Genomic DNA, 23,616 nt, shown 5'->3' with positions numbered 1-23,616 from the left:
CCTCTGCCGCTCCCCCGATCCCCACCCAGCAACCCAGCAACATGCTCTCCCTCTCAAAAAAAAAAAAGGAAAAAAAGAAATGGTTTTCTTAAAGCTCTGGCTGCTTGGAGATCTGAACAGGAACATTGTTTCTCTGTGGTTTTGATGTTAGGGTTAACACCTGACTCAGAGAGAAACATCAACCTATTAAATGATATTACACAACAATTTTGCTGACTCACTTTTCTAATCACAGAATATTACTCATTGCTTAATGATTAGCCCTTTCCTGTTTATCTGTTTGTGGGAGGAGGGCCTTTAGAATTTCCACCCCCACCTCCAGCTTTGAGATATAAGTGACAGGGAACACTGTATACATTTAAAGGGTACAACTTGGTGATCTGATACAGATATGTATTGTAAAATGATTACCACAGTAAGGTTACCTAGCACACCTATCACCTCACATAACTTTTTTTTGTAATGAGGACATTTAAGATATACTTTCTTAGCAACTTTCCAGTAATCAATATCATAGTGTTAACTGTAGTCACCATGCTGTACATTTCCTTCCCCAAACTTACTCACGGGTGAAAGTTTGTACTCTTTAACCAACTTACTCCCAAAACATCCACCTCTGGCAACCACCATTCTACTCTCTATTTCTACAAGTTTGGATTTTTTTAGATTCTACACATATATAAGATCACACAGTATTCATCTCTCCCTGACTCATTTCACTTAGCATAATGTCCTAAAGGTCCACACATGCTTTTGCAAACAGCAGATTTCCTTCTTTTTTGTCGCCTAATATTCTAGTGTAGGTGAGTATGTGTCTCACATTTTCCGTCTCCATTTATCTGCTGAAGGACACTTAACGGTTGTTACTGATGAACGATAGTTGGAAGAAAGGCAAGAAGAGACAAGGATAGCTCCCCACTCTAAGAGGAAACCACCCATAAAAGGATTTTACACCACACTGGATGGAGCCTTCCACCCTTTCCCATGTGACAGATAGATGACAAAAGCCTGATTGGATGAAAGGCCCAGGTGGAGGGTTAATCAGATTAAAAGAGCCCACCAGCAAGCCCATAAACACCCCTAGACTTAGAAACTCTGGTGGCAACCCTCTCGGGTCCCCTCTCTCTTTGGGAGCTCTCTCTTTGGGAGCTCAATAAACCTTGCTTTGCTGCTCACCACTCTGTCTGGTCTACCCCTTCATAATTCAAAGTGGCATGACCAAGAACCGCGAGCACCAAAGGAAAAGAAATCCTGCACCATTACCATGTCTTGGCTCTTGAGAATGCTGACATGAACACAGGGGTGCAGATATCTCTTTAAGACAGTGTTTTCATTTCTTTTGGACATATACCCAGAAATGGGATGGGTGGACCATAGGGTAGCTCTGCATTTAATCTTGTGAGGGACCCTCTATACTGTTGTTCATAGTGACTGCAAAAGTTTGCATCCCCACCCACAGTGCATGGCGTTAGCTTTTCTCCACATCCTCACCAACACCTGTATCTCCCATCTCCTTGACGATAGCCATTCAAACACATTTGAGGTGATATCTCATTGTGGTTTTGATTTGCATTTTCCTGATGATTAGTGATGTTGAGCACCTTTTTCCTATACCCATGGGCCATGTGAATGTCTTCTTTGGAAAACTGTCTATTCAGTTCCTATGCTCCTTTTTTTTTTTTTTTAAATAAAAAATAATCACAGTAGTCTTTAACTCACTTGCTCTTCAACATAAGTTCAGCTTCTGGTAAGTGTTGTTGGTACAATACCAGTGATCACGAGGGAGATAAACACCAAATTACATGTTTGTTTGACAAGGCAGCCTGGTGACATTCAGTTTGGATTTTATGGAACCTATGCTTTCCTAGTTGGCATCCACTACCCACTTTTATGAGACAGACTTTGAGTCACACAGGTTTAGGCCCATACCCTAGCCATGTGATTAATAGCCCATGAAAATGTGGCAAATAACTGAAACTTTCTAGGCTTTCATTGCCTAATGTATAAAAGTGTGGGCTACAGCTTCCTTGAGGATTAAATAAAATAACCTATTTAAGCAACCTGTAGTTCTTCAAATGTGCTAATCCTTCAAAAAAATAGTAATGAGAAAGGCAGTTATGTCAAAATGGAATAAACACACTCTACCCATCTCTCCCCTTCAATATAACTAGAAACCCGAGACAGAACTGATGGAATAGCCACAGGAGGACCCTGAAAAATAAATGGTAGCAGGCTAGCTGGGAAAAAGGCCTAGAACCTGAAATACCACCAGACCAGCAGTGAGCTGCTCCGTTTTCTTTCCTCTGTCATCTCCTATCCTGGTCCAAAGGCTGTCCAAAACCCAGAGCTGGTGTCAAAATCTTGGTTTCTTTTTTGTTTGTTTTGTTTTTCCTTTCTGTCCAATCCCAACCCCCAGCTAATCCTACATCAGCTGCAGTGGTCATGACAGCCAGTAGGTACATGTAAAATCTGGAGGGAGAGAAACCCTTATCTCTGGTCGGAGAAACTGTGGTCCCGAGAATGTCCCCATTGCTGTTCTTCTCTGTCCTCTTGCTGCTCAATCCTGGAGACACAGGGTCATGGGAAGTGTGCAGTAGAAAGGGGAAAGTAAAAGTCTGCCTTTCTAGCTGGAGGAAGAGGAAGGAAAACCTCTGGGCACCAGAAGGAGTGGGGAAGAATCACAGAGAAGGGGAAACTCAAGATAACAACTGCATATGAACTGGTCTCACCCTCCAGGCAATCCGTCTGCATAGTGACCCTAAACATCATGCTAAATGTTTTGAGAAGTGAATTACAGGGAAAGACCACTGCCCAGACCCTGGCTGGTCCCTGAGTGGTGTACAGATGGGACAGATCCAAATAGCACTGCAGAGGTTCTGAAACTAAACTGACATTAGAATCCCAGTCCACAGAAATCGGGCAGGAAAACTGTTACCCAAACCTAACCAGACTGATTAACTGCCTAAAAAAATTCTCCATAAGATTTAAGTAAGACTGAAAATCGCATATCATAATACTTAAAATTGCTAGTATACAGGACAAAACTATCTAATAAACTAGGAAGAAAGAAAATCTCCACATTTGGCAAGGGAAAAGATGATTAAGAAATACCAGACCCCAGTTAAAACAGATGTGAATTATCAAACCCTTTAAGTGACTATTATAACCATGCTCCAAGAAATAAAGGCAAACACTCCTGAAGTGGATAGAAGGGTTTAAAAACTGCAGAGAATTGAAAGATTAAAAAACAAACAAACAAACAAAAAAAGAACTAAATGGAAATTTTAGAATGGAAAAACACAGTTACCAAAATTTAAAATTCAATGAATAGGAGCAACAGTAGATTTGGGATCAGAGAGTTAAAAAATTGGTGAATTTGAATATAGATCAATAGAAACTTTTCAAGCTTACTAATGGAGAGAGTGAGAAAAAAAAAAAAAGAAATCCCCAAGGACTTCTGGGACAAGTCCTAGGTGGTCTAACAATTGTCATAACAGTCCCTGTGGGAGAAAAATTGTGTTGCCCTCCCAGCCCCCCCAAAATTTGAAGAATTTTGACAGACCAATGGTTACCAAGGTTTCAGGTGGGGAAAGAATTTGGCCATAAGAAGAGCAAGGAGGGGGGCCCTGGGTGGCTCAGTGGGTTAAGCCTCTGCCTTCGGCTCAGGTCACGATTTCAGGTTCCTGGGATTGAGGCCTGCCTTGGGCTCTCTGCTTGGCAGGGAGTCTGCTTCCCCATCTCTCTCTCCTTGCCTCTCTGCCTACTTGTGATCTCTGTCTGTCAAATAAATAAATAAAATCTTTAAAAAAAAAAAAAAAGAGCAAGTAGGAGTCTTTGACATGATGGAATTGTTCTATATCCTGTCATGTGATTTTATACCTGTTAGAACTGTATAGCAAAAGAGTCCACTTTTAGTCTGTGTAAATTTTTAAATAATAATTTACAAATAGGATCAACTGATCTAGTTTATACTGTATTTTGTCCCAGGTAAGATATTAAATGATTTTCTTTAAGATACTTGGCTTGATATCTTAAGATAAAATATAAACCCTTAGAACAATATTTGTTGCCAGAATTTATTTAAAATCTGTCTGAAAGATGAGTTTCAATCCTTGAAAAACTGTTTACTTTAACTTCCCCCTTTTTCATTCCTTTGATGCCCTCTCTTCCTTTCCCATCTCCATGGTGCTCTTACTCTGATTCCTTTTCGCTCTTCCCCCCTTCTTTTCTGTTCCTTTGTCTTTACCCTGATTGCACTGATATTTTGTCTTGAGCTGTATATTTTACATTATATTTCTGTATTAAAAATATTAAAATTTTTACTTTAAGTTGAATGAGCTAAACATTTTATACTTTTCTCTCAAAATTAAAATATTCTGTCAAATTACTTACAAGTTAATTTTTGCCTATGAATAATTTTCAAAACTGTTAGTTTCCCTTTGGTTGCTTGGGAGCTCTCAGAAAAGGGGTAAATTCGTACCCCTGCCCTTGTTATGGGAATAGGTGCATCTTCCCCTTTAAAGGTGATATAACTATCTTTACTATATATTATTAAAATGAAGTTTATCTAGTCTAGATTCTCTTAAAAAATGGTACCAGAAGTGAAATTATACCTATTTCTTTTGCATATTTAAAATTTTTTTGAGAGGCACATAAGCAATTTCCCAACAATGCATTCATCCCTGTGAAGAAAACACATCTGGTTGACAACCAAGTAGCTGGATACAAAACAATCATCTAGGAGAGGGATTTAAGGTTAACTTGCAAATTATCAATAATGTCAACATACCATGATAAACAAGAACTGAATTGAACACTAGAGGAAAGGTGTCAGGTTAAGCAAAAAAATGGGTTGGGGAGATTGTATTAAGAAAAACAGTAAGAAAAAATTTGGGGCGCCTGGGTGGCTCAGTCAATTAAGTGTTTGACTCTTAATTCCAGCTTGGGTCATGATCTCAGGGTTATAAGATCGGTTCTGCTGCTGGTATCGATCGTCTCTCTCCCTCTCCTTCTGCCCCTCCCCTTGTCTCTCTCCCTTTCTAAGAAAAAAGAACAAACTTATTTGTGGATTTACATGGTGCAGCTAGGAAAGTTTTGGCAGACTAAGAATTTTTGTAAAAATAGGAAATTTGAGCCAGCCCATATAAAAAGGGATGTTTTTGCGTAACCAAAAGAGGAAAAATGTTTTACTCTTATCTCCACTGCCGTCTTCCTGGGCTCTTCCGCTGTCCTTCCCACATTCATCCTCTGAGTTTTCTATTTCCTGGATAACCATTCTCTTCCCTTTGGTTTGAGCCCTAGATGCAGGTTCAGAATTTTTCAGATCTCTCTCAACCTCCGACAAGGTCTTCTGCAACATAATCACCATGTTAAAGGAAATGTTTTCCTTTAATTAAAAATACAACCATTCTGTCGGGTAGCTATATGAAAATACTAAAAAATAAATAAAGATGGGGTGCCTGGGTGGCTCAGTGGGTTAAGCCTCTGTCTTCAGCTCAGGTCATGATCTCAGGGTCCTGGGATAGAGCCCTACATCGGGCTCTCTGCTCAACAGGGAGCCTGCTCCCTGCGCCCCCCCCACCTGCCTCTCTGCCTACTTGTGATCTCTCTCTGTTGGATAAATAAATAAAATCTTTTAAAAAAATGAAAGTTAATAAAGATACATAGGACAACACTTTTTATGGGGATTTTTTTTTTCAAATAACTTCACTGCTTTGTCTGATTATAATCATACATGTCCATTACTAAAAAAAAAAAAAGCATAATGAGCATGAAAAAAAGAAATCATCTTAAATTCTGCCACTCTGATAACAGTGTCATTCTGACATATTCTAATATATTTTGACACATACGTACAGAGATAGTTTTATAAAAATAAAATCATACAACACATATTTTTTAGATTAACGTTTAAAGTTTTATGTTTAAAGTTTTATGTTTTATGCCAATTAGAATGAAAAATATGTATATAGCAAAACATTTTCCTTCCCCCCATGCCCATTTTTAACAGCTTTCGGAGGTATAGTTCACAAAGTCTCATGCTTAGAATGCACGTTAATAGATTTTGACATAATATATCCCTCATTCCCAAAAGTTTCTTCCCATTTCTTAAAAGATTTTATTTATTTATTTGAGAGAGAGAGAGATAGAGTGTGAGAGAGCATAAGGAGAGGAGAAGGAAACTGGCTACCAGCTGAGCAGCAGCCCTATGAGGGGCTTGATCCCAGGACCCAGATATCTTGACCTGAGTCAAAGGCAGAGACTTAGCCAACTGAGCCACCCAGGCATTGTGGTTCTAATTTACATTTCCCTAGTGACTAATGATATTGAGTAGCTTTTCATATGCTTATTTCATATTTACATATCTCTTTCGGTGAAGAGTCTGATACTCAAATATTTTGCTTTTTTAAAATGTGCCTGTTTGTGTTCTTATTATTGGGTTTTTAGAGTTCTTTGCAGTTCTTACAGATCTTCCTCAAATTACAACGGGGTTATGCCCTAATTGGAAGGACCTATTTTATATTTTTATATTTTAGCAAGAGGCTTTCATTGAGGTTAAACAAAAACCTCATTGTTTAACACTTAAACTGTCCCTGCTTCCCTTCCCCCAGGGGATTCACTTAAAAACAAGTCCCGGTTAAAAAAAACAAGTCCCGGAAACCAGCTCCAGGTAACAAAGCCCAGATACAAGGGTGGGTCAGGCCAGTGGAGACTTGGATCAGTGGGAGGTTGCATACTGTCTAGGTAGCTACCAACGAGTATGGGCCCCGCCCTTTAGGAGCCTTTTTGGCGCCAATCCTAATCAAGGTGTAACAGGCTGGTTCAACTGTCTACTAGGGGAAATTGTAATTCAGTTGGTCACCTAGCATCACTGTGGAGTTTCCTGTGTGTTACAATCTCATTGGTCACCTGTGCGTGGCCAGGCCCAACCGCATAGCCTTTGCCCTTAAAAGCTAGTCTATGAAACAGAGAAGGGTCGCCCTCTCTTGTAAGAGGTGCGTCCCTGAATATTCAGTTAGATTCTTGATGCTTGGCGCAAAATAAAGCTTTGCTTGACCTTTGCTTTATATCAGTCTCGCTCCTTTAATCACGGACCCGTTATTGGGGCATAACACTAATAACCCCACTGTAAGTTGAAAACGCATTTACCACACCTAACCTACTAAACAGCATAGCTTGCTTAGCCTCGCCTCCCTTAATCGTGCTCAGAACGGCTTATATTAGCCTAAGGTTGGGCAAAATCCTCTAACACAAAACCTGTTCTATAATGAAGTGATGAATATCTCGTGTAACTTATTGAATACTGTACTGAAAGTCAACAACACAATGGTTGCTTGGGCACAGAATGGTTGTGGGTGTATCCGTTTCCCGCTATGAGCGCATGGCTGACTGGGATCTGTGGTTCGCTGCCCCTGCCCAGCATATTGCTAGTCTGGGAAAAAAAAATGAAAATTCGAAGTTAGGTATTCAATAGAAACCAATCACTTTTGTACCATCATAAAGTCAAAAGGTTGTTAAGCCAAGCCATTGTAAGTTGGAGACCGTGTGTATATTCACGATGAAAGTCTTTTTTTGGATATACCATTTGCAAATTTTTTTTTCCCAGTCTATGACTTGTCTTTTTTTTCCTTCTGATAATGTCTTTTAAAGAACAAAATTTTTAAATTTTGATGAAGTCCAATTTACCAATTTTTCCTTTTATGATTGTGCCATTATGTCACATCTAAGGAAGATTTGTCTAATCCAAGGTCATAAAGATTTTATCCTATGTGTCCTTCTAGCACTCTTATATTCCAGGTTTTACCCTGAGGTATATGATCCATTTTGAGTTAATCTTTGCATTGGTTAAGATACAATGGTTAAGTCATTGTGCAGTGACATTAAAGGTGGTTTTCCTTGTTTTAGTTTTTTTTTTTTTTTTTCGAATATTGTCATGTTAACTTTTCAATAAATATACCACTAAAAAATGAAAGTACTATGGGAAAAAGATGTGTTCTTGAGCCAGGCCCTAAACCTAATCCACTGAAATGCTAACTTGACAAATACATAGGAATTCAACTGCCAAAGATGAGAGAGAGACAGATAACCCAATAGGTGTGTGTGGAAACAGAGACAACTCACTGCTGGAAGACAGTTCTCCATGGGTTTCTCACATTTCTAAGTATGTTGTGAGCGGTGGTATAAATAACACTTGTTCTGGACCATCTTTTTTAGGATGTGTTACTAAGAGCAGCCTTGGAAAACAGAGTATTTCTCTTCAGAGAAGAGAGGAGGAGGTGCTTTCCAGTAAAATAATGATATTTCCCTCCATAACAGAATTTTGGGCAGGTTTCCTTGTATCCCATTATAAAAGACAGGGGTGTCTGAGATTTGGGATTCCTCAGCTGTGATACAAACCCAATGAGAGCAGCTCTATCTGGGTCACTCTGCACCACCCCCATGGGACTTGGGGGTCAGGGGAGCTGACACAACCTTGAAGCTCATCAGTTTGCTGTAGTGTGAATGAGAGTCCTTTGTGTCTGACCCAGAAGTCTTTTCTCTTCTGCTAGACCATCTTGTTAATTTGTAAGTAGGGTAAAATCTCACAGCTCACACTTAATTCTAGTCCTTAGGCCTCAAAACAGCCCCCGGGCTGCATACCTCAGTCGGTCTGCTCAGTCAGGCCGTGAATGTCCTCAGTGGCACTACGCTTACCACGCACTCTTCTGTGGCCACGGAGCGCGCGCCTGATCCTACCTAGGAAACTTCCATACCACTCTGCATAATACATTGAGATTGCCTCAGAGAAAGCATTTTCTACAACACTTCAGTAAAGAGACAAATCAAATATTCCTGTTGTATGATATCACCTACTTGTCACATCTAAAAAAGACAGGCTTATAAGAACAGAAAGTAGAATGACTATTACTAGGAGCCAGAAAGGTACAGGCTTAAGGATACAAACTTGTAATTAGTAGTTGATCAAGTCTTGGAGAGCTAAGGTACGGTACAGAGATTGTAGTCAGCAAGACTGTATTCTAAACTTCCAAGTTGCTAAGAGATGAGAACTTAATTTTTCTTACCACGCACACAAAAATAATAATAATTATGTGACGTGACAGAGGTGTTCGCTAAAGCTAAGGTGTGATCGTCCTGCAATACATTAACGTGTCAAATCAACACAAGTACCCTTATACACAATGTTACATATCTGAATAAATAAATGTCCTTCAGAAGTAGGCTTAGAGATTTGGACATTTTCAGAGCCTGCTTTCTTCCACTTCAAATAGCTATTAACACTTTCAGGTATTTCTGGGATATACCTAGTTTTTGTTTTGTTTTGTTTTCTTTTGGATAGACCTAGTTTTTAAAGCAGTAACCTAATTCTCAATATCATTCATCCAACAAGACTGATGTCATTTTAACAAATACAGAAATAATAACTGCGGATGCCTGGGTGGCTCAATGGTTTAAGCCTCTGCTTCAGCTCAGGTCATGATCCCAGGGTCCCGGAATGGAGTCCCGCATCAGGCTCTCTGTTCAGCAGGGAGCCTGCTTCCCCCTCTCTCTCTGCCTGCCTCTCTGCCTGCCTCTCTGCCTACTTGTGATCTCTGTCAAATAAATAAAATCTTTTAAAAAAATAAAATAACTGGGCATCTAGGTGGCTCAGTTGATTAAGCATCTACCTTCAGCTCAGGTCATGATCCCAGGGTCCTGGGATCAAGCCCCAAATTGGGCTCCCTGCTCAGCAGGGAGTCTGCTTCTCCCTCTCCTTCCTTCCCTGCTGCTGTGCTGTCTCGCTCACTAGCTCACTCTCTCTCTCTCAAAGAAATAAAATCTTTTTTTCCTAAGATTTCATTTATTCATTTGACAGAGAGACAGCGAGAGAGGGAACACAAGCAGGGGCAAAGGGAGAGGGAGAAGCAGGCTCCCCGCCCAGCAGGGAGCCCAATTTGGGACTCGATCCCAGGACCCTGGGATCATGACCCAAGAAGAAAGCAGATGCTTAACGACTGAGCCACCCAGGTGCCCCAACATCTTTTTAAAAATTGAAAAAAATAATAATAAAAAAGAACAACTATAGAATTAGGTGAGGAATCACTTTCTGTTACTTACTTTGGCCAACTCATTATCAGGTTCAACATTCAGTACTTTATTCAAATCTTCTATAGCTTCCTGGAGCTTGTTCTGATGTTTATATGTAGTGGCACGGCGCAGAAGAGCTGAAAATTTATCCAAAAAAGTTGTATTTTTAACATGTGGTATCATGGTGAGAGCCTATTTTTCAAGTAGAAGGATACAAATAGAATAGCTTAGTGTGCAATTGGGCAAAGCTTAATTACACCCACTTTCATACTGTTGTGTGTATAGAAAATGATACTGGGGTAAACAGAGGAGGCTGCCTCCGGCAACAGTCCCCTCCCACAACCTGATCCTCCAATAGCCCCAGGCCCTGCCAGCTCCTCCAAGCACTCAGAGACCGGACCCTCACAGGCACCATGCCGGACTGCGATATTGGGAAGCTTTTCAAGAAACAGTAACATTTTCCTCTTAATTATCACCACTAGCATTATTTTGCCTTTTATGAAAATTGAGAAAATCCTTTACTCAAATTTAGTACATTGCTGACCAGCAGATGGCTCAGACTATGAGCCATTAGCAAAGGCTTTATAGCAACCTATAAAATGATTAGAAGAAGGTATTTCACACAGGGAACTGACAGAATCCTGAAGACGAGGTCGGCTCAGTTCAGAAATTGAGCACGTTGGTAATTTATGTCAGATTTTCTGTATATTTCAAATCATTTGACAATTATTTTTTACTATTGAATTATTTTAGTAGTAATACTAATAAGGAATGCCTTTATAGTCCCATCATTATCCCTGTATTATCAGAGAACTTCGTATAGTAAGTTATTATTTTGAAAAGAATGAGGCTTAGAAATTCTGAAAAGCAAGAAATTTATATCCAATATATTTTTTTATGTTTTATATCCAATATATTTTAATATGCTATCTTACAACATAGAATGAGCCATGAAAATCTACAGGATAAATCATTGTCATAAATTTAACCCAAACTGTATACTATACTTTAAGTACAAGTTTAGCTATTACTATTACTACTCAGAAGGGAACATCCATAAAGAAGTAGGCATGATATAACAGTTAGCATTTTTTTAACTTTTAATTTTTGAAATAATTTTAGATGTATGGCAAAGCTGCAAAGATACTACAGAGAGTTTTCACATGCCTTCTTCCAGCTTTCCCTCATGCTAACTTCTTACCTAATTATGGAATATTTGCCAAAACCAAGAAATTAACATTGGTATTTTATTATTAACTAAGCTACAGGCTTGAGTTGCATTTCACTAGCTTCTCCTCTAAAACCTTTTTCTGTTGCAGGCTGAACTAAAATACCACACTGCATTTAGAACAATTATATTTTGAGTTAAACATAAAGTTTTGAGAAGGAAATTATTTATTCACTTAAGCCAACATAAGACTTCTTAATGTTTTCTAGCCCTACTCATTACTAGACTTGGCTCTATCCAGTTATTTATTTTTTTATTTTTTATTTTCATATATTTATTTTTTCAAAGATTTTATTTATTTATTTGACAGAGAGAGAGAGATCACAAGAAGGCAGAGAGGCAGGGGGAAGCAGGCTCCCCGCTGAGCAGAGAGCCCAATGCAGGACTCCATCCCACGACCCTGAGATCATGAGCTAAGCCAAAGGCAGAGGGTTAACCCACGGAGCCACCCAGGAGCCCCAGTTTGTTTTTTAAGTAGTGAAGATTCTGGTGCTTTTGAAATCACTCAAACAAGGAAAAGTGGAAACATAAAGTCATTCTGGTAGCAGATGAGCACTGTGCTTGAGTGTAGGCTCTGGAGTCCACTGCCCAGTGCTGAGTCCTGTCTGCCATTCGCTAGCTGTGTGATTGTGGGTGAAATGCTTAATCTTTCTATGCCTGAGTTCCCACTTTTGTAAACTGAGTGTACTAGCAATAGTATCTGCACCTCTACTCAGCTATTGTGAAATTAGTGGAGTTAATACATGTCAAGAACCTGGCACAGTGCCTAGCACTGTGTTGGTGGGGGCCCATCAGGAGATTGCCAAACTTTTTTGCCACCTCCTAAAACTGGGGAGCCCACCCATACTCTGTGACAGAGACAAATTACAGGCGCAAGAGGATTTTGCTGGCAAAAGGAGGGCAATCCATGGCAATGACTGGGCTGATGTTCCAGGATCTCCCCCCTAAGCATGCCCATGGCTTCTGCACACCCATGTTCACGGGCACACAAGGGTACATTCCGTGTGAAAAAAAGTAAGTGTTTACACTTCCTCAAATCCGTAACATTTAAAGAAATAGAGTGTATTACAAATTATGCTGCTCCCTTGTGGAGTGATTCCTTCTCCATCACAGAGAAAGAGAGCGGAGTCTGACTTGTATAGTCAGGCTTAGACCTGTATAGTCAGGCTCAGACCACAGCAAGGTTGTGCAGCCACTGAGACAGGAAATCCAAACAAAGATATAGTTAGCTTTGGGCACATTTAATTTAAAATGTCTATGGAGGGGCATCTGGGTGACTCAATCAGTTAAGCGGCTGCCTTCGTCTCAGATCATGATCTCAGGGTCTTGGGATCGAGCCCCCCATCAGGCTCCTCGCTCAGCAGGGAATCTGCCTTTCCCTCTGCCCCTCACCCCTCTTGTGTTCACTCTCTCTCAAATAAATAAATAAATAAATAAATAAAAATAAATAAAATGTCTATGGACATGTAGGTGGAAATGCCCAAAACGCTACTGGCAGAAGGTTCTAGACCTCAAGCAAGGGCTTATTATATTAATGTCAGAAATTTTATATTAAATTACACTTAGATATTTTTCAGATAAAAAGATAGTTCAACAAGCCAGTAACAAAAAGATAAATACTGAATCATTCCACTTAGATGAGATACCTAGAACTGTAAAACCATAGAAACAGAAAGGAGAATTGTGGTTGTCAGAGACTGGTGGGAAGGGAAAGTAGAGTATTACTGTTTAACAGGCAGAGCATGTCAGTCATGCAGGATTAAAAAATAAAAAGTTCTGGAAACGGAGGATAGTGAAAACTGCACAACTATATGAATGCATTTAACACCACTGAATTGTACTGACAAATGATAAAGATGATAAGTTTCATGTTATATATATTTTACCACAATAAAAATAACTGAAAGATAAAAAGAAAACCAACAATGGTTCAAATATAAGCTTGAGATCTTTCTCTAAAACCATATATATTTTATTTAATCTCCTGGGATTATTAACTACTTCACACAAATAGCCAGGAATTTAAATTCCAAGTTAAACTTGAAGTTAAAAGTAACTTTATGAAAGTGATGATTCACAGAAATTAGAGTGTATTTGAAGTAGGCTTAATATAATCATAAGGAGTATCTACAAATAGTCTAACAAATCCTGACATAAATTTAAAGCACTCTGTGAATGTTTTTTACCTTTCAAGTTTCCAGGTTCTAACTCCAAGACCTTTTCACAATCCCGGAAAGCACTGTTCCAGTTCTGTAGTTTGAGTTCTGCTTGAGCACGGTTGTTATAGGCCACCACAGTGGGGAGAACGGATATACTCCTACAAAAGAGACACTTATTGGCAAAAATAGACCAGTGGAAAACTTAAGTAGATAGATAAACTCAGCTAAAATTGTGAAAACAATTATAGCCTGTGTTACGGGTACAGCTGTGTCCCCCAAACTCATATGCTGAAGTCCTCACCCCAAGCAGCTCTGAATATAACTATATTTGGAGATTGAGTTTAAAGAGATGATTAAGTTAAAATGAGGTCATGAGGGAATACCCTCATCCATTATGACTGGTGTCCTTATAGAAGGAGGAGATTATGTCAGAGACACATACTGAGGAAAGACCACTTGCAGACAGAGAGAGAAGATGGCTACCTCCAGGCCAAGAAGAGGGGACTCAGAAGATACCAGCCCTATTGACACCTTGATCTCAGATTTGGAGCCTCCACACAGTGAGAAAATAAATTTCTGCTTTTTGAGTCCCTCAGCCTGTGGCACTTTGTAATGGCAGCTCTAGCAAACTATACAGCCGACATCATCAAGTATAATAAAATATAGCTCTGTAGACACACTGAATCAATATTTAGACAGATGCTGAACATTCAGTTAAGCAGTTTAAGGTTGACTCTGGCTATAGAAGTAAGCTACATACCCACAGATCTCATAAAAAAACAGATTAGTTAACATCAAATATCAAATACATTATTTTGACACCTCGGGGACAATTTCCTAGTACCAAAAAAATGGAGCAATCAGCCACAACTAATATCCTATATTAAGTTTATCCTATATTGAGTTTACTTTGTAATCTAAAAAGAACAGTTCAGTTTGTAATCTAAAACTAGACTTAATTCTAAGGAAATGATCACAATTTAATCAGAAAAAGTTAATGGAAGGAGAGAGTATATTTACTGAGGAGTACAGACTTTAAGAAATTTTGTTACATTAAGGGTATGAAAGCCAAATAACTGATGAAAAGAAGGACTTAAAACCTCCCCTGTTATTGCTTAATAAGTTGATTTGGAGTGCTGTGAAATGATGCATTCCTACGTATAGGAAAGATAAGGGGATCAGTACACTGAATTTTATAAAGCTGGAAAAAAAATAGAAAATGAAAAGGGAAAAAAGCCACAAAAAGTAGCAATTTACTAAGATCATTAAAGATGAATATAAAGAAATCATATGGTTGGGTAGAGACCAAAGACAGACAATACAAGAATGACTAATACAAGTACCTGACACTGAGTACCTCCTACATGCCTGGCACAAATACCAGGAGGTATTACTGCTCTTCCTACCTTACAGATGAGAAAAACAGATATGACAGAAAGGCTAAGCAGCATGCCCGAGGCCACAGGCTAGTAAATGAGAGGCAGGACTCAAACCCAGTGTACTCCAGCACCTGCTGTCACTGCCACCAAGTTATCCTGCCTTTGTGTTGTTTTATTAAATCCTCACAGCAGCTCTGAATTAGGCACTGTAACAACCTCATCACATTGAGGAAACCGAGGCCAGAGAGGCAAAGAAACTGCCCAGGGTCAGAAAGTGGCAGTTGAGTTTCCTTACTGCTATGCTGCTTTGACTGCACCACTCTGATTTCTTAAAAGAGGAAAAATTATGCTCCCTGTAATAGACTAAGAGATTCTCTACTGGTGGAAATCTACAAGAGAGAGAACAGCATCAAGCTGATTTCCACCTGCATGAAAAGGGAAGACAAATACTGAGTGAGAGATAGATTAATAGCCTTTTTACCTTGCATGTTCATTTAAATAGGGGAAACAAACTTCTGTAGAGAAGCAACATTGAAGAAAAAAATCTTCCTTCCAAAGGTGAAAAAAAGATCATAGAGAGTTTATTTCTAACATAGCATAAGGGATTCTATAAGCACAATGAGTTTGTAACAATAATTTAGGAAATTAGTCTACTTTTTGTTTCCTGTTAAGAGCTTCAAAAGTACACGTAAGTGGGGCGCCTGGGTGGCTCAGTGGTTTAAGCCGCTGCCTTCAGCTCAGGTCATGGTCTCAGGGTGCTGGGATAGAGTCCCGCATCGGGCTCTCTGCTCAGCGGGGAGCCTGCTTCCCTCTGTCTCTGTCTGCCTCTCCATCTACTTGTGATTTCTCTCTGTCAAATAAATAAATAAATAAAATCTTAAAAAAAAAGTACACGTAAGTGGACACCTGAGTGGCTCAGTCAGTAAAGTGTCTGCCTTCAGCTCAAGTCAGGATCTCAGGGTCCTGGGGTTGAGCCCCACACTGGGCTCTCTGCTCAGCAGGGAAACTGATTCTCCCTCTCCCTCTAACCCTCTCCCCGCTCATGCTCTCCCTCTTTCAAATAAATAAACAAAATGTTTATTTTTAAAAAGTCCATATAAGTATTTATTAAACATCTACTATGAACCAGGTACTTTATTGGGCCTGGGGATACAAAGTTATAAGAAAACTGATAAGGCCACTCTGCTCTGACAGAGTTTATAGTCCAGTTACTATCAAAATACACAAATTTAAACTGTACCTTCAACAAGTACCACAAAGAAGAGGCAAGACTGCTCTAAGAGCCTATAAACTGGGAGTCAGAGGTGGGGAGGAATGGAGTAGGGTGGAGACTTAGCCTTGTCGGGGAGGTAAAGGAAGACTTCCCCAAAGAAGTGAAGCATAGGATGAGACCTTAAGGTAAATGTGAATTAACTAGATAATGAGAAGGGGAAAGAATTTCTACACAGCAGACCCAGCATATGCAAAGGCCCTGTGGTGGGAGGTAGCATCATTAAGTACCAGGATTAGATCCAGGCAATCTAATTGCAGAGCCTGAGTTCTTACGCTCTATACTATATGAACTTTCTGTCACGTTCCATTCAGATGGCTTCTATTTTCTCTGGAAAATGGGAAAGTTGGGACCTCTGTCAAAACTGGGGATCAGGGAGCTTAAGAGGTTGAGAAAAGTATTGAAAAATAAGGCAAACACAAGTGAATTTATGGTAAATAATAATTATAATATCTTCAGTAATTCGGACACAGACTTTTTAACTTATTTATATCATTTCAATGATTAAATATAAACATTATCATGTTTTTTAAATGGCAAGTTTAAACCACAACAAGGGGTTCCTGGCTGGCTCAGTTAGTAAAGCACGTAACTCTTGATCTCCAGGTCCAAGACTCATTTTGGGTGTGAAGCATGCTTAAAAAAAAAGAAAGGTAACAGAAACAACAACAAAAATCTGCTCACCTAGTATAATACATCACAGCCTCTTCATAGTCCCCTGAGTTAAAAGCTTCATTTCCTTTTTCCTTTTCATGAGTAGCAAGAAAAGTCTTTTCCTTCTCAGTTAGACCTAGAAATAAAAATAAAATTGAACAGAATTTTTAAAAAGTTTAAATCCAAAAATGCTTATTTTAACAGAAACAGTCATTTGTGAAGTAAATAAAAGAAACATTTCCTGTTTAGGAAATGTTTCCTTAAATAATTCACAATTTGGGAGGGTTTAGATTTTTTAAATTATTATTGGTTGTATTTTACTTTATCTTTTTTTTTTAAAGATTTAATTTATTTATTTGACAGAGATCACAAGTAGGCACAGAGGCAGGCAGAGAGAGGGGAAGTAGGCCCCATGCTGAGCAGAGAGTCCGACATGGGGCTCGATTCCAGGACCCTGGGATCATGACCTGAGCCAAGGTAAAGGCCCAACCCACTTACCACCCAGGCGCCCCTGTATTTCACTTTAAAGGTGCTATACACCTAAGGACTTCGAGTGAAAACAAATAAATGCCATATCATTTTGTTTTGAGGCCAAAAAAAGGGGGGGGATTTGGAAAAAAAATGATTTGAAAAATATAAAGAAAAATTATAGTTAAAAACTAGATTTATATTTTTGAGTCTTATTAAATTTAAGTAGGGTAACTATTACTCATATAAAATTAAGTAGTTAAAGGATGAAACTGAATTTGCTAGAAGTGGTCAACTCTAGGAGAAAATCCATAAACTTTTAATGGAAATCTATAGCACTTAAAGAGAAGTTTATCTAGTTTGATAGTTTTTATTATAATTTTGAAAATGTGAAAACTATGAAATTATTATTTTTTCCCAATTACCTGCTGTGTCTATTCTTGTCTCAATTTTAGACAAATGTGACTTGTTGTTTACTATAGTTTTTTCTTTGTAATCTTCATCAATTTTTGAACATTCCTTTTCCACATCAAACCTTAATGAAAGAAAAAAAAACAAAGAATGTACAAAACAAGCAAGGAAATTCAATTTATTATTGAAGGTCTTATGTCATACCACTGTGCCTTTAGAGACATATTCTAAAAATGCATAACAGGTTCATATTATAAATCGTCTGTATTTGCTCTTAGAAACCACGTAATTCAAGTGAGGACTTCAAAATTAATCAGAACTTTGTCATTAAAATGTGACTAATTTATCTCGACTTAAAGTTTTTGTTCCTTTTTATTTTTGATGGGCATAGGATTACCTGAATTATTTTTGGTTGCTTTTATAAATGAAAGGATGCTGTAGATATTTATTTAATGAAAAAATAAGATCAAAAGTGCTTATGTTACAGGATTTCTTTTAGCTCCGTGTCCACAGTTCTTGGTCATGCCACTATGAAAAATCAAGGGGTAGACCAGAGGAAGAGTGGTGGGCAGCAAAGCAACATTTATTGAGCTATTGAGGCATAGTACAAAGCTCCTGAAAAGGGAGGGACTTGAGAGGGTTGTAACCTGGAGTGTCTACATCTAGGGATTTTTATGGACTTGCCAGTGGGCTGTTTTAACCTGGTTAACCGAGATGGGTCTTTCATCCAATCAGGTTTTTGTCATCTATCATGGGGGGGCAGGGAACATTGGAGGACTCCTTTTAAGGGTGGTTTCCACTTGGGGGAGCTTGGGGCTTGCTCCTGCCTGCCTTCCTTCCAACTGTTGTTCATTACTTACACCGGATACTCTTAGTACTCTACCAAAAGTAACTTGGCAGTCTTGATATGTTCAGACTTATAAAAATTAAGAAGTTACTATAATATTTTATGGTAGAGAATTTTTCAGTGACAAATTTTGTATTATGAAATATAAAACATACTTATCCCATTCTGCATAATCCCTCGGAATTTTCTTTTTAGGTCGTCTGCTATTAGAATATTTTTCCTGAGAGAATAAAAGAATATTTTATGAGACATATTTAAGATTAGTAGGTTTTATGATAAATACAGTGTGAAGGATTGAATTAAGATATACTAACTGAGTGGATAAGAAAAATAGGTCCTCTTGAAGTTATAACAATTCAAGTACTGTAACTATTAACATATAGCACATTAAAAAGGATTTTAAATCGGTAGTTAATTCTGGGAGCAATCTACTGGACTTTAAGTATGTATGTAAGATTTAAAAACCCACATGTATGAAATGTGATTTTTTAGCAATTTTCTTATAATAAAAACATAACCAACTATCATCCATTCTTTTAAAACCTAGGTATTGGAGGGATGCCTGCGTGGGTCAGTTGGTTAAGGTCTGCTTTTGGCTCAGGTCCTGACCCCAGAGTTCTGGAGGTGAGTCCCACATTGGATTCCATGGTCAGTGGGAAGCCACTACTCCCTCTGCCTGCTGCTCCCACTGCTTGTGCTCTCTCTCTCTCAGACAAATAAATAAAATCTTACAACAAAAACAAAAAACAAACCCAAGCCATTGGAGAAATAAGAATAACTACTTTGCTGTATTGGAGATATTTTGTTTGCAACAAAAGACACCCGACTTGGACTAATCCTATTTAAAAAGAATAAACTAGGACACCCAGGTGGCTCAGTCCATTAAGCATCTGCCTTCAGCTCAGATCATGATTCCAGGGTCCTGGGATCAAGTCCCGAATTGGGCTCCTTTCTCACTGGCAAGCCCGTTTCTCTCTGCCTCCTCTTCCTGCCACTCTGCCTGCCTGTGTGCTCACTCTCTCTCTGACAAATAAATAAAATCTTAAAAAAAAAAAAAAAAACTATTGGCTTACATAACCAAATTGATGAAATTACAGGTGTACTACTAGCTAAAGGATTGTATACTCTCTCTCCCCAGCTCTCCCACTCTCCCCCTGTCCCTAGTGTCTGCTTCTTTCTGCCCACAGATATCACTTTCTCCCCACTGGCTACTTGCTTTTCCCATATAGTAGGCACAGTGGCCACAGGCAGTACAGGATTCTAACCTCACAGGCCTCCCAACCAGAAAGAAGGAGAGTGACTCTTCTCTCCACCTTTAGTTAGAGAAATCTCGGGAAGGACTCGGCATTCCCTAGCTTGGGTCATGCGCCCGTCCCTGACCAAGCACTAGCTTGGTGCTATTCATTGGCCCAGCCTAGGTTGCAGGCCCACTCCAAGCACTTGTGGAAAATGGGAGGAAAGCAAACAAGAGCCATAATGTTCATCAACAGTTTCTTAAATGGTTTCTTAAAAGTCAGTCACAATCTGAAACCAGTTTGAATGGGTTGTTTACTCATGCACAATTTTGTAACACTGGGTGTGGTCATCCAAAGTTACACAGATCTTCCAAACACACATATATTTCATTATACAATTTAAAAGTCTTATCCATTAATATCTTTTTTTTAAAGATTTTATTTATTTGAGAGAGAGAGAGATCACAAATAGGCAGAGAGGCAGGCAGAGAGAGAGAGGGGAAGCAGGCTCTGTGCTGAGCAGAGAGCCTGACGTGGGGCTCAATCCCAGGACGCTGAGACCATGACCTGAGCCGAAGGCAGAGGCTTAACCCACTGAGCTACCGAGGTGCCCCTCCATTAATATCTTCATCAAACTCATCAGAAGAGTCTTTAAGTATACCCTTTAGGGGAAACTTTTTGTTACAAGCAGGTATTTAAGAGCCGCAGAAGAACATGAAATACTCTTAAATTGTGATGAAAAGCTCAGATTTTCTCACTGGGAAAAGACACTGCCAGTTGTTTTCCTTAAAATGACAGGCCCACTTCATTCATTTTCAATACAACGTTTGTCAAAAACCCAAGTCTGAATAACTATAATTTGTCTGTCAGTCGCTCTTTCCGGTTAAACCTGTTCTGGGAAAGAGCTGACTTCAGCTGACAACTCATTTACACGAGTCTTGCCTCTCGAAATAAGTGCCAGGTTTTACCTCACAGTCAAGTGCTTTTTGAATACTTCTGTCACACAGAATATTAGAAAGAGGTGTCCTCAAGACTCAAGACTTAACAATACGTTAAATACGTTTTAAATAAAAACGTTTTAAATACGTTTTATTGTTTCATCAAAGACATTTTTAAGTCAGATTGGAGTTTTTTTACTATAAATAGGGAGCCGTGGAGAAAACAGCGACTACCAGCCCAGTTTGGCGCCACTCACTGCCTTGATTCATGCTAAGGCCCGACAGCTTCACCCTCAATACAAATGTCAATGCAGTGAAAAGAACAAAGCAGTAGCATTATTTTTAAAAATAGCATTGACTTTCCAGACCCTCTGGAAGGATCTCTGGGAGAACCAGGGCCCATAAATTATGCTTTGGGAATCACTGTACCACTATTCTCTCTATCCCATGGAACTATAACCTCCTGTTATATATTCAGGGCACAGACTTAACAAAAAATGGGTGTTCAATAAATAGAAATATATTGATGACAGATAGTGACATCCTTTTTGAGGATTACAGTGTACCTCATTTACATGAGCAATTCTTAATGGGGAGGAAAAAGATGCAGGAAGGTAAATTATTAGCGAGTAGTGTAATGAGGAGCTATGGATTTTATTTTTAAATAAAACTGAGTATTCAAAGAAGAAATGAAAATAAAAAGAGTAAGTTAGCCCAGAATGAAGAGACTTGAATAGGCAATCTTTCAGAAATGATAGGAATAAAAGAAAAAAGTAGGGCAGAGGGAACGGAATGTGGGGTCCACATGAAAGGCCAGAGGCTCCCAATGCCCAGGACACAATGGGTAGATTCTGGAACAACAGGGTCAGGTAGATCTTCTGGCCAGAAGCTCAGTTTTAACTTGAAGTTAAGTATAAATGGACCTGGGACTCCCAACAGGTCCCTTCTCTATGGAACCCATGGGTAAAAAAGGAAAGGTTTACATGACAAAATAGGGATCAGCCACAGAGAAATCGTCATAAGGGGCTGGAATAATATGCAGTAAACAGAGGAATGACATCTTCAGCAGATTCAGAGTATCTGTTTAATACTTTAAATCCCGAGTTCATCAAGTAATAAACTATTTCTTCTACATCTTCACTGGACAGACAAAAGTATTCCCTGAAATTCTTTCCAACTGAATTGGATCTTTTTTTTTTTTTAAAGATTTTATTTATTTATTTCACAGACAGAGATCACAAGTAGACAGAGTCAGGTGGGTGGGGGGCGGCAGGCTCCCCGCCGAGCAGAGAGCTCAGTGCAGGGCTCAATCCCAGGACCCTGGGATCATGACCCGAGCCAAAGGCAGAGGTGTTAACCCACTGAGCCATCCACGTGCCCCCACTAAATTGAATCTTATGTGCTCATCAAAACTGGTCAGAGAAGAACAGAAGTCATAACAAAAGAAAAAATGAGAAAAGGCAGTGAGCCCAAGAAGCAAGCCTTCAAAGGGAAATGCGGTTTCATCTGGATCTCCAAGTGATGAAACACGCCTCCTGGAGAAGACAACAGCATGAGGTCAGTTTCAAGATAATCCCCAGCTCTCGAAGAAGACATCACACTGTGGTTATTCTGATTAAACATTAGCTCTCTTAGCCAAAAACAATCTTCTGCCCCCCCCACACCTCACCCCAAAACAGCCTACCTTACTAACATGAACACAGCTGTTTGAACCACGAACTGGAGGCAAATGATCTTCCATTGCTGGAGATGCTTCAGTTTCATGAAAGTGCATTTTATTTTCGTCTTTTTTAATTTCCGAAACCCAACTCTAAGAAGCAGGAGAAAGAAGATAAACATACAGTTTGAAGTAATTAACCAAGTGTTAGAATTATACATTATCATCATTTCCTATGGGTCCATATTTTGGGTGACAATTTGGTCATGGATTCTACCTGAGATGCCCTTCTACTATGCTTTTAAATTGTGGTAAAATACACAAAACAAAATTGATTATCTTCACCACTTTCAAATGTGCAATTCAGTAAAATTATGCATATCTGTGCTGCCCTTCCTTCTTCTATTATTTTGCAAGTTTACTCTCAACCCTTCCAACAAGCTTTCCCTGAACTGCCTGGTTGGGCTAGAAATGTTCCTCCTCCATGTTTTAACAGAGATTTAAAATAATCCATGTACTATTCATCTCTCTCACATTTCTGTAAGTTCCATGAGGGTAGAACCTATGTCTTAGTCTCCTCTTTGTGATTCAGGAACCTAGCACAGTGTCTGGCACATAATAGGTTCATAATCATGTTTATTAAACTGCATTGTCACAGGTTCTAGGAACAAATTGAGTGAGAGACTTGTTACCTGTGAAATTCTATTATTGTTATTCAGCAGCTATACGGTGAAGGTCTCATTAAATTAGGCGCCATGATACAGCACTAAACTATACTATCTGTCCTAATTGTGCAGGAGGCAGGGGAACAAAATGGGAGCACAGAGGTGAAAGAAGGAGAAAGAACAGAAAAACAGGAAGAGGAGAAAGGTAAAAAGGAAGAGGAGCCATTACAGAGGAGGACAAAGAGTAAGAAAGAGAATGGGGGCAGAGGGAGAAGTGGCAGGGAAAAGCATGAAAGAAAGGGAGAAGAGGCGAAGTCAAGAGGTAACTGGAAAAGAATATGCAACTGGGAAAAAAGCAGCTTCTGCAACTAAAACTATGCTGTTACTCCCCAGACAATAAAGTCAAAGAATTCTGGACACAAACTGTCATTTTAACTTGTAGATTAATTACCAGGTTTCCAATTTCAAGTCAGTAAATAGCAAAATGAGAAAGCAGAAAGTTTATTTTTTTAAAGATTTTACTAATTTATATATTTGACAGAGAGAAAGAGAGAGAGACAGTGTACAAGCAGGGGGAGCAGTACAGGGGAGGGAGAAGCAGGCTCCCTGCTGAGCGAGGAGCCTGATGCAGGGACTCAAT

The 23,616-nt window shown here is 39.1% G+C and overlaps 1 protein-coding gene across 2 annotated transcripts in view; it reads right to left on the bottom strand.

The window, feature by feature from the left end:
* The window catches only part of SPAG1 (sperm associated antigen 1), a 69,165-nt gene that overhangs the window by 32,783 nt on the left and 12,766 nt on the right, over positions 1-23,616 (bottom strand). For both annotated transcript variants that reach the window (XM_045077989.1, XM_045077990.1), the window contains 7 exons: positions 22,339-22,464; positions 18,637-18,701; positions 17,649-17,758; positions 16,786-16,891; positions 13,480-13,610; positions 10,096-10,202; positions 5,191-5,350 (listed from right to left, as the gene is read on the bottom strand). In XM_045077989.1, the coding sequence (XP_044933924.1) occupies positions 5,191-5,350; positions 10,096-10,202; positions 13,480-13,610; positions 16,786-16,891; positions 17,649-17,758; positions 18,637-18,701; positions 22,339-22,464 (805 nt within the window). The remainder of the gene's footprint in view (positions 1-5,190; positions 5,351-10,095; positions 10,203-13,479; positions 13,611-16,785; positions 16,892-17,648; positions 17,759-18,636; positions 18,702-22,338; positions 22,465-23,616) is intronic.

Source organism: Mustela putorius, unplaced genomic scaffold, assembly GCF_011764305.1.
Source record: "Mustela putorius furo isolate JIRA1106 unplaced genomic scaffold, ASM1176430v1.1 tig00000228_pilon_pilon_pilon, whole genome shotgun sequence".
Lineage (NCBI taxonomy): Eukaryota > Metazoa > Chordata > Mammalia > Carnivora > Mustelidae > Mustela > Mustela putorius.
This window is presented reverse-complemented; position numbering and strand designations above follow the sequence as displayed.